Source organism: Chelonoidis abingdonii, chromosome 1 (genome assembly GCF_003597395.2).
Source record: "Chelonoidis abingdonii isolate Lonesome George chromosome 1, CheloAbing_2.0, whole genome shotgun sequence".
Taxonomy (NCBI): Eukaryota; Metazoa; Chordata; order Testudines; family Testudinidae; genus Chelonoidis; species Chelonoidis abingdonii.
In genome coordinates this window covers 193,510,321-193,528,818 of record NC_133769.1, presented here as the reverse complement: position 1 = coordinate 193,528,818, position 18,498 = coordinate 193,510,321, and the positions used below count along the sequence as shown (strand labels likewise).

At 47.8% G+C, this 18,498-nt stretch overlaps 1 protein-coding gene across 1 annotated transcript in view; it reads right to left on the bottom strand.

Moving 5' to 3' along the window:
• Positions 1–18,498, bottom strand: part of NCAM2 (neural cell adhesion molecule 2) — a 586,807-nt gene that overhangs the window by 285,796 nt on the left and 282,513 nt on the right. Inside the window, exon 2 of the mRNA XM_075063719.1 lies at positions 2,011–2,085. Coding sequence (XP_074919820.1) covers positions 2,011–2,085 — 75 coding nt within the window. The remainder of the gene's footprint in view (positions 1–2,010; positions 2,086–18,498) is intronic.

The window sequence follows — 18,498 nt, the reverse complement described above, 5'->3', positions numbered from 1 at the left end:
CCGGCCTGGCATTCTAATCAGCAGAACTAAAGCCTTCGACGCTCGCCTCAGTTATGGCTAGCCAGTGGCAGAGCTAGAAAGGTCTCCCTGTACTTCCCAGAGGATTTCATATGGGTAACTCGTGGTATCCGAACGTGCTCGAAATGGCTCTACGCGCCGCATTGGTCGCATCACCAGCCCAGTTCACTCGGCTCAGGCCTCTTCGGCTGCTTTCCTGGCCACAGTCCCACATCCAAGACCATATGCCGGGCGGCTACCCGGTCTGCATGCACACTTTTACATCGAACTATGCGCTTGGTTGGACCATCTCGAGCCGATCCAGCCTTCGGTACAGCAGTCTTGCTTTCGGCACCGTCTCACTCCACCCCACCGCCTAGTTAAGGCTGGGAATCACTACTAGAATGGATATGAGCAGCACTCGAAGACGAAAACAAGGTTACTCACCTTTGTAACTGTTGTTCTTCGAGATGTGTTGCTCATATCCATTCCACACCCGCCCTCCTTCCCCTCTGTCGGAGTAGCCGGCAAGAAGGAACTGAGGAGCGGTTGGGCCGGCAGGGCTATATATCAGCCGCCATGGCGGCGCCACTCCAGGGAGCGCCCAGCCAGCCCACCTAGTGTTGCTAGGGTAAAAAGTATCCGACGAACGTGCACGCGGCGCGTGCACACCTACTAGAATGGATATGAGCAACACATCTCGAAGAACAACAGTTACAAAGGTGAGTAACCTTGTTTTCCACTGTTAACCGCAACAAAACTGAAACATTGTTTAGAGACTATTGATTAAGCATGTTGACAATACAAGTATGAATATTCTCATCTTAATGTATGGATAATTTTGACCACAATGATGGCATAACTCTAAATGCACATTTTATATTATATAGAAAATTATCTCTAAGAAAAATTATTGGCCTCATTTTGAGAAAAGCTGAACACTCCTGTCACTAATTTGATTTATAAAATACAAACTCCAGGTTCCCTGATTTTTTTTTAAACACCATCAGTTAATAGTAGAACCTTGACTCCAGCAGATAACTTGGTCCCATCCATAGCAATAAAGCAACTGTCTCGCTTATGCAGGTCTCAACCTGACATTGGTCAAGACCTTGGACCTCACTCACTGAACAAGATAAGACAGAGATACAAAGGGAAATCCTGACCCATTTTAAGTCAGTAAGAATTTTCTAGTGACTTCAGTGGGGCCAGAATTTAACTCTTAGGGCTGGATGTCAGCAGCAAACCAAAACTACCTTAATGCCTCAGAACGAAGCCTGGCAAAACTCCCCAGTGGGTCAGGATTTCATCACCATCTCCACACTAACCCTCTTAACATCTCCTTACACCTCCAATTAGATATGATAAAGCAGGTCCCTGTTAAAGTGCACATGAGAGCATCTTTGATGCACAATTTTTTTTTCAATACTTTTCAGGTTCAGGTCCTATGTTTGAGAAATAAACTATTTGGAAAATTTACTAAAGTACTGCTAAAACTTTCCCTGGCTAAAAAGCTGATTTTATGAGAAAAAATAATTCTAATTTTTCAGGTTACATATGCTCTGTTGTATACTGAAACAGTCACTCAGGTGTAACTTCAGAGCAGTATGCTATGTCTAATTTATTCATTAGCTATTTACCAAAAATGATTCAATTATGATCTTATACATTCATTCTAATACTAGTGTTTAGACAAGTAACATTATTTTAATAAAGCAAAGAAAAATAACAAATAAATAATTTATACTAATAGAAATCAACTTCAAAATAAGTGATTTAGTCTGTTTGCCATCTGAAATCAACAGTCTGTAGACTGAAAGCATACATTATGTGAAGCCAAGCAGGACTTGGTATTTCTCACAATATGCAAGCAGTCAGAATTCAGTGCAAATATTGAAATAATATATTTTATATATATAAATATTTCTAAGCCAATTAATAGCATTCGAATTATGCAAAAGGGTGATCTGAAAATTTAGGAAAACATACCTGGAGATATAATGAAATACATACCTGTGCATGTGAAGAATTTAGATTCGCCCACACTAAGCTCTACCTTGCTAAGTGAAATTGTCACTTGAAGAAGAGCTGAAAAATACAATGTAAATTCAGCATGAATACATTTTGCATACATCAGTTAAAAGCTGTCTACACACAGTATGATATATACTGTACAAACTGCACAAAAAAGATTGAGTGCCAGCTAAACATAGTATCTCCCACCAAAATAGAGTATTTATAGCAGTGGAGGGAAAGAAATCTAAGAGTAAGTTAGAGATCATGTTTTAGATGCAAAAACACGGTTACTCACCTTTGTAACTGTTGTTCTTCGAGATGTGTTGCTCATATCCATTCCAGTAGGTGTACACGCCGCGTGTGCACGTTTGTCGGAAGACTTTTACCCTAGCAACTCCAGCGGGCCGGCAGGTCGCCCCCTAGAGTGGCGCTGCCATGGCGGGTAATATATTCCCCTGATGGCCCGACCGCTCCTCAGTTCCTTCTTGCCGGCTAGTCCGACAATGGGGAAGGAGGGCGGGTGTGAAATGGATATGAGCAACACATCTCGAAGAACAACAGTTACAAAGGTGAGTACCGTGTTTCTTCTTCGAGTGATTGCTCATATCCATTCAGTAGGTGATTCCCAAGCCTTACCTAGGGGTGGGTTGGAGTGAGAGGTCACAGTGCGCAACACAGCAGAGCCGAAGGCTGCATCATCCTGGACTGCTGGACCAGGGCGTAAGGGTAGCAAAGGTGTGCACGGAGGACCAGGTCGCTGCCCTGCAGATTTCTGGATGGGTACTCGTGCATGAACGCCGACGACGATGCTGGGCTCTAGTAGACTGCGCAGTTACATGGCCCGAAGGGAGATGGGCCAGTGTAACACGTCCGTATACAGGACGTCACCCACGAGAGATCCTCTGTGAGGAGACTGGCAACCCCTTAACTCGTGCAGCTACGGCGACAAAGAGCTGGGTGGACTTACGGAACGTTGATTCGCTCTACAATAAAGGCGAGCGCCCTACGCACGTCTAAGGAGTGTAACTGTTGCTCCCGCAAGCGAATGCGGTTTCGGAAGAAGACGGGCAGGAATATGTCCTGGTTGACATGAAAGGCCGAGACAACCTTGGGAAGAAATGCGGGGTGCGGCTCAGTTGCATCTTGTCCCGATGGAACATTCGACGTATACGGGGGTCCACCACACGAGGCGCGCAGTTCTGACAGCGCGCCTAGCGGGAAGTGATGGCACCAGGAATGCTGTCTTCCAGGACAAGTAGAGGAGGGGCACGTAAGCCAGCGGCTCAAACGGGGGAGACGGGATAAAGACGGGACAACACTAGGTTAGAAATCCCAGGAGGGGGCTGGGGCGGACGTGGGGTAAAGGCGCTCCAGCCCCTTAAGAATCTAGTCACCATCGGGTTGTGAGAAGACCGAGCGGGCCCGTTGCTCCCGGTGGAAGGTGGAGATGGCCGCTAAGTGAACAGAGAGAGGATACCGCCGGGCATGTTGCTGAGCAGACCAAAAGGTAATCTAGGACGATTGGGATGGAAACATCGGTAGGGTGGAAGCGCTTCTCCGCGCACGCCAGCATGTAAAACGTTTCCATTTGGCTACGTATGTCGTCCTCGTAGACCGCTTCCTACTTCCAGAAGTACCTGCCTCACTGTGGAAGAGCATTAACTCAGACCTAGTCAGCCACGCAGAGCCACGCTGAGAGGTGCAGTGACTGGAGGTCGGTGACAAAGCGGGCCGTGGCTCCTGCGTGATAGGTCCAGGTAAAGGGGCAGGGGTACAGGGTCCACTACCGACAGGTCCGAGCAGCAGAGAGTACCATGCTGACGGGCCATGCCGGAGCGATCAGAATCAAGCGGGCCTGTCCCTCACACCTTCAGAAGGACCTGAGGATCAATGAAACGGAGGGAACGCATAGGAGAGGTGTGTCACCCACGAATCAGAAAGGCATCTGCCACTGAGCCCGGCTCGCGACCGCTGGAAAGAGCAGAACATCAGGCACTTCCTGTTCCTGTGCGCGATGCCAAAGAGGTTCCATGTGGGGAATGCCCCACCTTCGGAAAAGCGTAAGGGCGACCATCCAGGTGAAGGACCATTCGTGGAGCAGAAGGACCGGCTGAGACGATCTGCCAGGGTTTCCGATAACCGGGGAGAAAGGTGAAGCGATAGGTGGGAAAAAAAACATACGGGTGGCCCCTTATGCAAGTTCACAACATCATGGCCTCCCGACACAGAAGAGATCTCGTTCCGCCCTGCTTGTTCACATAGTAATACAGCGTTGTGTTGGCAATAAAACCGAACACAGTGGCCTGGATCTGCCGATGGAACGCTTGACGAAGCAAGGCGGACCACCCTCAATTCTCGGACGTTGATATGGAGGGCGAGTTCGGGAGAGACCAGCGACCTTGTCCTCAGGGTACTAGGTGAGCTCCCCATCCCAAGTCCGATGCGTCCGTCGTCAGGGACAGCGAGGGCTGCAGCGGATGGAAACGGGAGCCCCTGCACACACAACGGACTGATCCAGCCACCACTGGAGAGAGAGGAGACACGTCCTGGGGATCGTGATGATCGTATCTAACGGACGCCTGGCCAGGCGGAGCTGAGGGATGAGCCAGGACTGTAAGGGGCTGGAGTGGAGTCGGGCGTGCGCCGTAACGAAAGTGCAGGCCGCCATGTGGCCCAAAGTGTCAGGCAAGTGCGCAGAGAAGTTAGAGGTGCTGCCTGCAGCCTGTGGATGATGGCTGTCAAAGCCTGGAACCTGATGAGGGAGAAACGGCCCTGGCTATGGTGGAGTTAGAACGGTGCGATAAACTCTATCCTCTGAGTAGGGGATAGAATGGACTTCTCTGCGTTGAGCATCAGGCCCAGACTCGAGAAAAGGCGCTGATCATTGCGGATGTGGGCGAGGACTCGGTCCTCTGTGGTCCCGGGGATAAAGCAGTCCATCGAGGTAGGGAAACACGTGCACACGACTGCGACGAAGAAAGCTGACGACTACTACGGCCATGCATTTGGTGAAGACTCTCGGGGTCGTCGAGAGGCCGAATGGGAGGACCGTGAATGATAGTGTCGGCCACCGACAACGAAGCGAAGGAACCTCCGATGGGGCGGGAAGATGGCTATATGGAAATATGCGTCCTGCATGTCGAGGGCAGCGTACAGTCTCCGGGATCCAGGGACGGAATAATGGTCCCTACGGAAACCATGCGGAACTTCAACTTCAGTAAGTATTTGTTGAGCTCGCGTAGGTTGAGGGATGGGTCAGAGACCCCCCTTGCCTTGGGGATCAGAAAGTAATGGGAGTAGAATCCCCTGCCCGTCTCATTCTCTGGAACCTCCTCTATGGCCCTTTGTCGAGAGCGTTCGCACCTTCTGGAGGAGGATCTGCTCGGTGAGAGGGTTCCCTGAGAGGACGAGGGAGGGGGGGCAGGAAGGGGAGTACGAAGCAAACTTGCAGGTGTAACCAGTAGCACGCAGCGTGCGGAGACGCAGCGGTCTGAAGTAAAGCTTGGCACCATGCTGGAGGAAAAGAAAGACGGTTGGGAAGAAGGGAGGAGATTTGGGATCGTGAAGGAAATACTTGATACAGCGCCCATTGGGCGCAGGCCTTCAAAATGAGGGGTCGGCTTCCGGTAGTGAAGGACTTGGTGGGACTGGGTTTTGACCCCGGCTGAGTTACCCGATTTTGTTTGCGCTGTAGGGCACTAAGTCTGATACGCGTTTCTATTGTGTCCGACCCGCTGGCAAAGTCTGCTTTGCCTGGGTTGGGTGTAAGGCCTTGTGCGTGTTGCTGATGCGTCTTGAAGTGTCTATGTCTGGTACCGTGCGTATGACATCTTCAAAGGTAGAAGCTAATGAGCCCTTATTATTTGGATGGCTTTGCAGCGCAGGGTCTGTCTTATCGGAAAAGCAGGCTCGCTTGGCCTCTCAAATGGAAGGTCTGGATTTTGGGTATGTTTGGAGTTGCCAGGTGTAAGGCCAGAGACCTTGAAGCCAGAGAGTCGCATCGCATAGTGGAACTCCGGAGGCCAGAGTTCTGGCGGCAGATGTCCATCTGCGTCCTAAAGTGCCGTACTGTATGAGGTGCGTGCTGACCTTTATTCCCCTCAAGGAGATAGCGGTGAACTCCTGGAGCCGAGCGTCTTGGTTGTGTGGAGGGAGCTCCTAATTTATCATGCCGGCGCGCCCAGGTGGTTGAACGAGAGTGAGGGTTGCTGAGGCAGAGGCTTGCTGGTTGGAGACGCGTAACTGCAATGCTCCTGCAGAAAGACGTGTGCGGCCGAAGCAGGGTCCATACGTCTCGCTCCTTGGACTTGTGTGCGCAGCTTGTCTTTTCGCATGGCGTTCCTCTCTATTCAAGATTTGTAACGACGAGTGGTGGTGGAACACGGTGTGGGGTTTGTAGTTGGTGTGTGGTGTGGACATACAGGTACTCTATGAGCCTGTCGAGGAAACCATGTATTTACACGTTCCACTCCCTCAGCAAGTCGGGGTTGGGACGGAAGCTGTGTGGATGCTCAGGAGTATGGTGGTGGCATTGGCTTGTATGGTCCTTATGAGGGCTAGGGCGACACGAGATGGGGCGCATTCGCCGAGAGTATGCTACGAACAGCGCAGCTCTCGACTCGGAGACCTCCTCAGCTTGTTCATATTTTGTGCCACCTGCCTGAGGAGATCTTGGTGCGCCCTGAGGTCAGGGGGACTGGTGGATGTCGTCCCCACCACCGCCTCATCTGGGGAGGAAGACGAGGAGAGACCTGGCAGGAGTGGGTCTGGTGGCGGCTCTGACTGGAGCACTGCTTCAGACTCCTGCGGGAGTTCAGCATCCGGAGGATGGGATGACTGGTCTTCCGCAGGGGATGGAGGAGGGCGTGCACAAGTAGCCTCTGGAGCCCTGTGCTCTGAAACAGATGAACGTGGGGGAGGCTGCTGAGGGCCCTGGGCTTGATGGTATGCCCAGGGGGTCCAGAAGCCCCACTGTTGTGGACAATGCTCCTGTTGACTCTCGGGAAAGAGGGCGGCGGGACCTTCAGGTTCCAGGTACATGCTGTCTGCCCGCGAAGAAACAGAGCCTTGGCGAGAGGGCCATGGTGGAGCCGAGCGGGAGTGGTACGGGTCCCGCATCGCGGACGGCGAAGACCTCCTCGGTGCCGGAGATCGGTGCCGTGAGCCATACCGGTGCCGCGATCGAGACCGGGACCTGCCACCAGCTCGGTGCCGGGAGGTCGACCGGGATCTGGATCGTCAATGGCGGGAATGACTCCTTGAGTCCCCGTGCTGGTAACGGTGGCTGGAGCCGGAACGGTGCCGGGAGTACCGGGACCGGTGCGAAGACGACCTTCGCCGTGAGTACGACCGGCACCGCCGTGGAGAGTGGTGCCGGGACTGCGAGCGGCGCTGTGAGCAAGACCTCCCTCGGGATCAAGATCGGTGCCAGGATCTTGATCGGTGCCGAGCCGGGGAATCCGGGGACGGTGCTCGCATCGGAGTAGGCTTGCCCTTTGATTGCAAAACCCGCACCGGCGGCGCTGGGGGTTGGGGCAGCACATGGCTCCGTTAAGGCAATGAGGTCCCTGGCCGACGAGAAGGTCTTGGGCGTGGACGAGACCATCAGCTCTACCCCATATCTTGGCAGGGAGCTCGGAGGGATCGGACTCGACGGACCCACCAGGTCTGGAGTCGACGAAGTCCCTGGCACGGCCAACACAGCCGGCGTCGGCGCCGGGTGCTCCTTTCGGGGCTGTTTAGCCAGGGTAGAGGATGTCGAGGGCCTCTTCCCGGGAGCCGGTGCCGGAGAAGGGTGGTGCCGAGGCGTTATCGCGGTGCCGGAGAGATCTGGTGCCGGAGCCGAAGCTGCACTCGGTGCCGAGGACGCGGGGTTAAGTGCTGCTTCCATCAGGAGCGTCTTGAGGCGCTGGTCTCGCTCCGAACCCGCTAGCTATACACACTAAAACTACGAACTACAACTATACTATACTAGTAACTAAAACTAAAACTAACACTAGAACTAGAACGATGAATGAAGAGAAGCTAGGGACGTGGAGGTCAGCTATGCCGCGCTCCACAGTTCCAACGACCGACACGGCGGTAAGAAGGAACTGAGGAGCGGTTGGGCCGGCAGGGGTATATATTACCCGCCATGGCGGCGCCACTCTAGGGGGTGACCTGCCGGCCCGCTGGAGTTGCTAGGGTAAAAGTCTTCCGACGAACGTGCACGCACGGCGCGTACACCTACTGGAATGGATATGAGCAATCACTCGAAGAAGAACTATAACATCTCAGTAAAGTTAACTAGATGGGAAATGCCCTGGAGATCCGAAGTATTCAGTTTCTTTCTCTCTCTCTCTCTCTCTCTCTCTCTCTCTCACACACACACACAAAACCCTCTCAAATACATAGCCTCTCTGTATGAAGAACCTAAGCAATACCGATACTTTACACACTGCTTATTGCAGATGCAGCACCAGAAGCACACATGAACTAAGAAACCCTTTTTTCCAGAGATGTAATTCAACTAACACAGGGACTTACTGAATCCTAGAGTAAGTAAGTGCATCTGCATAAGTCAATTTGGCACACAGAATTTGGCTTACATATGCACACACACCAAAATGGAATACTAAGAGAAAAAGTCATACTAACTTCAAGTTCTACTGGAAACAGAAAAAGGTAAAATATCAGCTAGATGGAAAAGAACCAAAGTTTTAGGGAATGAAATTTTATTTAGAAAGTTCTGATGTATTATAAACCAAAGAATTATAGGGTGATTGGAGCTCTAAGAATATTAGATAGTGTCCTTTCAACATTTTTTTAGTCTTGAAACACATGATTGATTCATCTATCTCACAGGTGTGTGGAAGTAATTGAACTTCTTTAAAACCATGATCAGTACCATTGTGTCCAGTGAATGCTAAAGATGGCCAAAGAGACTCAAGATTTCACCTCGCCAGCTCCCTGACCCACCATTATCATGGGAGTCGGAGAATATATCTACGCTAGAACTAAACATCCATGGCTGGCCTGTGCCAACTGACTGGGGCTTGCAGGTCTGGGGTTAAGGGGTTGTTACACTATGGCATACACATTTGGGCGTGGGCTGAAGTCCGAGCTCTGGGACCTTCCCCACGCGCCGGATCCTAGATCATAGGCTCTAGCCCGAGCCCAAACACCTACAGTATAATTAAACTGCACTTCAATCTGAGTCTAGCAAGTCTGAGTCAGCTGGCACAGATAAGCTGAAGTTTCTTGTTTGCAGTTTAGACGCACCCTGAGAAGACAGTTAGGGGTAAGTAGAATTACTATAAAAATTATTTTATATGACAAAATCTCTTTCTTCCATTAATATGTTATATTTTATAATACTTCAAAAAAATCCTTGTACAGTACTGACTGTACTGCTGTTAACTACAGGATAAAAAATGAAAGCAGAAGCCCAAAAACAGATTTGAAAGAGTATTTTGTATATAATATAGCACCATATGGCGACTATTACCATCAATAAAAGACAATCCAAACAATTATGCAATACCTGTTTTATCTCTATATAAACAGCTTGGGTAAGCGAAGACACAGACCACATTTGCATTTATAGACTAATAACCCATATAATGTAAGATAAAGTGGTCCTCTTCGTAGAACAGCAATAATGGTCTAAAACACTTACAAATCAAAAGTTCTTTTAAAACCCACCCTAAACTTTGAATGAATAACAAGTCATTATCTGCTTACCTACTTTTAATTTATTCAGTTGTTCTGAACAAGAATGAAATGCTTGAGTGCTGGACTTGGGATATTCTCTGTGGGGGATCTTCAACTATGGAATCCCTTTGTTGAGGGCATCAGAATGAGTTCAAGTCTGCCCATTTTCACAGACTGATGCCAAACCCATTGTGACGGGATCTCCAGGATGCAACCTGGGACTAGGGTAATGCTGCTCCTCCATAACTCTCTAGCATGGGCTGTTACTCACGATGCTATGTTAGTGACATGCAGAAAACCCCTCTGGGAACTGTTATCACTCAGTACAAGAGCATGTGCAACCCCAAACCCAGATAGATTGCATGAATGCTCCCTGAGCCACTCATAAAACTGAGAAAGGCACCAGCAAATCTGTCAACCCCCCAGCCTTGCACCCCTGGAATATTCCATGCCCTGGTCAGAAGCCAGACCACTGCATGTTTATTACCCAGTCCATCCCTCCTTCCATGTGGAGAAGATGATCACTAGCCTTTGTAAACTGAGCTGAGATTTCCCAAGCACTTCAAGCAAAACACACTGTTTTAGGTAAAATATAGTACAGATTTCTTAAGTACAGAAAGATAGATTTTAAGTGATTATAAGTTCTTAGGCACAAAAGGTCAAAGACAGTTACCAAAGAAAATAAAAGATAAGTGAACAGTCTAAATCTCTAAACCTCACTTGACTTGGCAGTATTCCAATCAAGCAGTTTTCTCACACCACTAGATGTTGCAGTTCTTAATATACAAGCTTCCCCTTAAGGCTGGGACCAGTCTCCTCAGTTCAAGTCTTTCTCTTCTCAACATTCTTGTTGCTTCCAGCATAGAGGGGGGAGGAGAAAGGCCAAAAACATGATGCCACTGTTCCCTATTTTATATCTGCAGACCATGTGCTTGGAAAACACTAGCCCAAGCATGTGCTGTAGGACTTTGCTGAGTCACAGGGTTGAGCAATCTCCCACTATGAGATACTTGTGCAGCCCTCTTATAGTATTGTAAATCCCTTGCTTATAACTCCCCTTTTGATTAATGGTTACTTAACACCTTCCTGGAAGTGGATCATGGTGTAGAAGTAGAAACTCTCAAAATTACAAAATATTTCAGCAACTATCAACAGGAAAATCTCATAACTTAATAAACATTAATGATATAGATATTTGGACAGAACACTGGGTTTCAGCAGATCATGACGTTTTACATGATATCTCACATGACATGCTTTCTATGAAATGTATTGTAATTATATGATGAGGTGAATATGGGGGCTCCAGACTGCTGCTTTCAGGTACAGAGTGCTTCCCCCATCTTTTCACAAAAGCTCTCCCACAATAACAGAAGAAGACTATATTAATAATATTACTAAAATAACAACAACATGTTCAAAGCATAACTGGTCAAACCCCAAAATAGCAAGCACACAGCCCATTTCAGGCTAAATTATATGCTAGTCTAAATATTGCATCTGACACTCCATAAATGTTTGACCCTCCATAAAAACAGTCAGACAGTGAAAAAGGTTGTACAAACACAAGCTTAAACTTAGTTTGTTGAAGAGGCCAGGAGACTTATTGATCTGACAAAATAAATCAAAATACTATATGTTTATAAATGTGACTACAAACAAGACCCAATAAATAAGAGATGAATTAGTTATCTTAATGTTAAAATGTTAAATCATTCTTTTAGAGTTCCCTTTTAAGTTTCATTGCATACAATCATAGAAGTGGAAGGGACCTTGAGAGATCATCTAGTCCAGTCGCTGCACTCAGGGCAGGACTAAGTATTATCTAGACCACCCCTGAGAGGTGTTCGTCCATCGTGCTCTTAAAAATCCCCAATGATGGAGATTCCACAACTTCTCTAGGCAATTAATTCTCTGACAATTAGGACATTTTTCCTAATGTCCAACCTAAACCACCCTTGCTGCAATGTAAGACCATTGCTTCTTGTCCTATCCTTAGAGGTTAAAAAGAACATTTTTTCTCCCTCCTCCAAACCTGCAGACGCAGCAGGTAAACAAATGGCCCAGCCCGCTGGTGGCTTACCCTGGCAGGCTGCGTGCCGAAGTTTGCTGATCCCTGCGTTTGTCTTTATTGAATTTCATCCTATTTACTTCAGACCATCTCTCCAGTTTGTCCAGATAAATTTAAATTTTAATCCTATCCTCCAAAGCACTTGCAACCCTCCAAGCTTCGTATCGTCTGCAAATTTTACAAGTGTCCTGTCTTGTGCATTTTCAAAATTAAACTCGATGTCTGCTGCTCCAAAAAAACTAAACACTTACTTTGCTCATTGCTGGGATGACTATATTGCAATTCATTGTGGAATATGCCCTGTTGTTGCGGTACATAATTCTTCATTAGATATTCTATTTCCCATCCTTCTCCAGAATAGAGCAGCAGACCCTTGAGAATAAACTGGGTGGACTCCTTTGACCAGTTTCCAGGAGCAGCCAACACCCTACACAGTTAAGGAAAAGTTCTTACTCAGAAGAACAAACATCAGTCTGAGATCACCAAAGAGGTTGTAGTTCAAAGTTGTCATCCTTTTCCTTGGCTAACAGGTTTTATTGGTTGTTGTTTTATCAGAGCCAAATAAAATTAAACTATCAAGTACAGGCCACTCAGAATGATGTCATACCACTTGCTGTTATACATTAAGCAATCAGCTCTTCATGGCATGGACTGTCTCTTACTGTGTGTTTGCACAGGGCCTAGTACAATGGGATCCAGTTCTTGGTTGGCTCTTATGCACTACCAAAATGCATACATTACTCTTGTTTAGAGCTTGAATAACTTCTGTTTAATGTAGGACAGTGATAAGGGCGGAGGTTTATGCAAAGCCAGGATCCAGCATTTTGGTCTGCAGAATGAAGAGAATGTGTTTCCTAATGGTGACTGCAGCTTCCAGTTGCAAATGGCACTGCATTGTTTTTTGCTTCCCTGCCCCTGGATCCCTTGCCTTTTGTTAACAATAAGATAACCTCTATAGTGACCAGATAGCCTCCCTTAAAGTCAGGCTCCCTGACCTTCTGTAGACAGGGCCGGTGCAACCATTTAGGAAAACTATGCGGCCGCCTAGGGCTCCTAGTGGTTGGGGGCGCCTAAAAGTCCCCTCAAGCGAGGAGGTGGCGTGGAGGGGAGCTGAGTGGGGGTGGGGCGCAGGGAGGGCTGCCCACAGGAATGGGGAGGGGAGGTGCACAGGGGAACAGCTCCCTATCCCAGCTCACCTCCACTCTGCCTCCTCCGCTGAGCACACAGCCCCCGCTCTAAGTCTCCTCCAATCAGCGCCGCAAGCCTGGGTGGTGAGGAGAATTAGAGTGAGGCCAGTGTGCTCAGTGGAGGAGCCGAGGTGAGCTGGGGCGGGCTACCCAGGCAGGGTTAGCTGCCATGGAGGGGGGCAGTTTCCCCAGGCAGGATTAGCTGCCGTGGAGGGGAGAAGTCTCAGGGTTAGCTGCCGTGGCAGTGGGGGGGGGGAAGTCTCCCCCAAGCAGGGTTAGCTGCCGTGGGGGAGGAGTCTCCCCAAGCAGGGTTAGCTGCCATGGGGGGAGGAAGTCTCCCCAGGCAGGGTTAGCTGCGACGGGGAAGAGTCTCCCTGGGTGGGGTTAGCTACCATGGGAGGACAGGGGGAGTCTCCCCGGGCGGGGTTAGTTGCCGTGGGGGGAAGGGGGAGGGAGAGGGGTTAGCTGTCGCGGTGGGGGGGATAGCTGCTGCAGGGGGGGTGCTCCTCGGGTGGAGGGCTGAGTTAGGTGCCGTGCGGGGCGGGGTTAGCTGGGTAGGGGAGCAGGGGATGCAAGGTGGAAGTTTTGCCTAGGGCACGAAACTTCCTTGTTCCGGCCCTGTCTGTAGACATAAAGTAAACTATTGTCTACTGGATGAGGTCTTAAATATATGAGGCAATGCTAATAATGGACTTGGCTACACAGGGCACTTAGTTTGCATTGATTTGACATGCACTGGTTGGTGATCTATACTTAGGCCATGCTAATAATGTGCACATGGGATGATTGTTCTCCCTTTCAATGTGCATCATTGTGTACACACATCAGGGGTTTGCGGCACACTGACATTCTGGGAGAGCATCTCATAGTACTTTGCTTCGCTGCTGAGCAATGTATATTCTGGGATTTTTCTCAATACATATTATGGGATGCATAGGAGAAGCCACGTGGAAGCCAGTGAAATTCTGGAACTTGGGGTCAAAGCCAAAAAAATATCTCACGATTCTGCTGTCTTATCCCTATTTCCCTTTTTTTTCTGGATTGCTGTCAGCCAGCATGGACCCAGCAATGATCTTTAGCATTATGCCAGTAACTGTGAATACTCAGAGGCTGTTTGGGCTTTATCTGAGCTTTTGAAGCAGTATGGCTTCGGTTTTAGACTTTGCTCATTGCACCAAGCAGATGCTGTGACTGCAGCAGTGGCTTCTCCAGCAGCAGCAGCAACAATGGAGAAAAGAGGACGACACTAAGCAACTGCAACTAAGGAAGCCATTCCTGGATCAGTTCCATGCAGTGCAGCACCATTGCTTGGGCGTCCCCAGAGCCACAATGGTGGTGTACCAACATGTCACACTCTTACGTGTTGAGAAGTGGGTTGTCATTGCCATCTGGAAGTTGGTCACCGTTGAACATTAGCAGCCTATAATCAACTAAATCAGCCCAGGGAGATTGACTGTTGGGGCTATTACTGCGTGCACTATGGTTGTAGCCATATCATAGAATCATAGAATATCAGGGTTGGAAGGGGCCTCAGGAGGTCATCTAGTCCAACCCCCTGCTCAAAGCAGGAACAATCAGTCCCAAGATATTAGAGACAAGGTGGGTGAGGTAATACCTTTTATTGAACCAACTTCTATCAATGAGAGAGACAAGCTTTCAAGGTAAACAGAGCTCTTCTCCAGCTGTGGTGGGCCTGATTTCAATACTGGGGTCCTGACACTTAATCCTGAGGTCTGCTGGGGCCATTGTCACATAGGTGTGTGATGCCATGTATAAAGTACTTTTGCAGTAGGTTATAAAGATTAATGCTCAGGAGATTACTGATGTCTTTGAATGGCTGGGGTTCACAAATTGCATTGGGGCAACTGATGAGACCCATGTGCCTACAATTTGCCTCCTCCCAGAATCAGGGTTCAGTGTTTATATATAGAAAGGGATATTTCTCCAAGGTGTTCCATAGATGTTGGGTGATCAAGAAAGTACACAGTGCTAGGATCTTTCACAAAACAGCTCAATTTTTCTTAATGAATAAAGAAATTTGCCCCCAGGATCATTATCAACATTCATGATATGGAGATTGCCCTCGTTATCCTGAGACACCTAGCTTATCCTGTGCTTCCCTGGTTATTGAAGCTATTCACAGGCCATTTGGGCAGGAGGAAGGAACTGTTTTACTATTGGCTCAGTAGCTTCAGAATGACAGTGGTGTGTCCAATTTGCTGTCTGAAAGGAAAGTGGCACCGTTTATGGAATAGGCTGAAAGCTGCACCCAAGATTATATCTGCAGGTTGAATTTTGCAGCATATAATGAGAGTAAGAGAGAAAGCCTTAACAATGGGTGGGAGTCCAACATGCAGAAACTTCTTCAAAGGTTTGAGCTGCCAGCAAAGCATACACTAGAAAACAAAAACAATCAGGGCAATACTGTCAGGAATGCCTGTTGCTCATTCTTTCAATCACAGCCCCGCAGCAAAGAAGTTGTACATCTAACTATTATCCTGGAGGTGATGGGAGGAATGTATTATGCGCAATACTGTCTCTTATGCATGTTGGAAGTGGCACATTGTGGCAATCCTTATTTTATCCTGTGCTTATACCATTGTCTTTTTTAAAAAACTATGATTTATGGAAAACCTATGTTTATTTTCTAATTAAAAAAAAACTGTTACAGTCATTCATAAACAATTATATAACAACCAGAAATACACATTTAATTCAAACAACAAAGAAACACAGCTTTGAAGTGACACAGCACAGTGGAGGGCAGCGCACAACGATGGGGGAAGTGAAGCTCAAATTCACAGGCAAGAAAACATCTAAGACTCTGCCTTGTCTTGTTCTTAGCCCTTCTAGAATTGAGTGTTGGATTGCAAAGTTATCGGGGGAACAAAATGGCTTTAAAGAGATGGGATCCCAGTTGCAATTATTCTCACTGCCCTGAGCTAGGGCCAGGGAGTGGAATGGCCTATGGAAGCACAGCTGTGGAGGTACAGCAGGGAACATATGCTGGTGTTTCCAATACCTTGTATTATCCAGGAGCTGAAAAACATGGCTGGGTCCTAGTTGAGGGCACAGGATTGTCTGTGGGTCCACTAGCTGTATGCTCTGCAGAAGAATATTCTACTTTTGTACTGGCTCCGGAATCGCCTCTGCATGTTCCTGTCTTTCTCTACAGTTTCTTTTCCATGGCAACACTGTCTCTGGAGAACTGTGTCTTTTTCCCTTCTTCAGCCTTAGATACAACCTCCACTTCTCCCTTGTATTCAATCTGGGGGAGAAGGGAGTCTGCAGTGAGATCTGTGAACATTGCATTCTGAATTCTCCATTCCTTCCCCCTCAGGTTACCCAGCCATTGATAAAGGCCCGGTCCATGAGGGTCTGGGTGCTTCAGGTACTGTGGCGGGGGGAGTAGGAAAGAAAACAACAACAAGCAGTTATTGTTCATATTCCAGGGAGGCTATGATATCATTTTTTTAAGATGCATTTCTGATTTTCCCTCCCTGAGATTCTTGCCAGTCTTTGAGGAACCTCAGAAATAGGGTGTGGAGGAGGGAGCTAGAATAGGATTTTGGGGTTGGCAATATATACTGTTTGGGTTTGCAGTTGTGCCTTGGAAGCTGGGTGTGGGGAAGATGGGAATTATATTCCCAGTTTGTCTTTGCTGTTTTGCTGTGCCTTGGAAGTGCTTATGTGGGGCCAAAGGGATTAGCAGGGGGCAGCTGGGGAGCAAGCTGGATAATAATCCCCTCAGTATCCCCTTTATGCTGCCCTGACTCTCAATGACATTATATCGAGGCAGGTGACTAGGATGCAAAGAATAACCCTTTTTAAAAAGGCTAAGGCAGACCAGTGAGATATGCAGTGAAGCAATTCACCAGAATGGTCCTCCCACCCTACAGAAGAGCTGTAGGAGAGGAAGAGAATTGCAAGGTACACTGGAGGCAATGACTATTCTGTTACCCCACAGGATGTCCTCATCAAATGAAAACAACTTATCTGTCTTAAATTCTGCTTATCTCCCCTGCAGACATGCTGAAGGTGCAGAGAAAAACAGATTGGATTCTCCACAGATTGATTGAAGCCTGTTCCCAGTCTCTCTCTATGAAGGTCTGTGAAAAACCATTAAGAGCTATATAGCTATGATATCCCTAAGGTAAACTTCTGTTCCCATATGAATGCCTGTTATTGGACCTATATACTTCAGCAGAGAGCAGCAGCCTTAGTACCTTTAGGGGCATGCAATGCCCTTGTCTATGTCATGTAAATTGATTACACTAACCGAACTCCTTTTCCTGGAACCATGAAATCAATAAACTGTGTGTTTTCACTAGTTGAATATGCTGTGGGAGGGGAGGTGGGGTACAGATTACAGTGGCACCATGCTGCCATCTGCCATTTTGAGTAAGTGAATGGGCTTGAGGGGGAACATTTGCTGAGCTGGGGAGAGGAAAAGGAAAATAGATCGATGTGTGTGTGCCCTCCATGGCATTGACTTGTAAATGACAGTCAGAGCTTTAGGAAAGAGAAGCAGAAAACCAGTACAGGGAGGAGCGAACAGAGAATGTGGCTGAGGGAGGGAGGAAGATGGGGGTGGAGAATTCAAAAGGCTCCTAGTGCACAACTGCCAAAAATAACTGCAGGCGTGCAGCAGCCAGAACGGAAGTTAGTACTATACGGAAGTATAGTATAGAAGAAATTGTGAGGATAGACACTTACATGCTGAGGTTTCATCAATACATATTTATTCCAGTGACTGGCCTCAAGAGCTTGCTGCACTGACACTTCACCCCAGACAGAGAGCTCTAGAGTCTCAGCGTGACTCCAAGTGGCTGCTCGAGACATGGTGTAAAGGCTTCTGGAGTAATAGTGTAGCAATACTGATACAGTTGAATCTAGGAGCAAATGAGCAAATTCTGGCTCCATGTCAGTTTTGAAATGAAGGAGGGAACATCCAGTCAACTTGATATTAGAGAAGTGGTGGGCATGCAGGTAAACAGACTGGTCAGTACGAGACACTCACAAAGCAGTGTGAGATAGCAGCTAGAGGGCTGCCAAACTAGTGTTATGGTAGCTTTGCACGCACACAAACAGTGGACTGAACTAACTCAATTTGCATCAAACTTAGTACACTTTGAAAGAGGCCTCCACGGTCCTTAATAAAAATGTGGAGTTGGTGCACTCTAAGGAATTGTATTGTGTGTACACAGGCATTTATTTTCATAGTAGACTAAGTAAAGTTACAGCAAACAAATGCCCCCCCCCCTCCTCCTGCCCCCCCACCACATACACAAGCCCAGTAAGTGATATTCAGTATAATACATTTTCAATATGATAAAATGAAAATTGGATTGGAACACATCTAATATGCCAAAATGGGAATAAATGTGCTTAATTCCCCACTTACTGCACATCAGAAGGTTTGTCCAGAGGAATCACAGACATACAGGTTCATATGCCAGAAGCCCCATACATTCCAGCTCATAGTTAGTAACAAGGAAAAGAGGTTTGTCTCTTATCGATTGTGCTGAACACAGT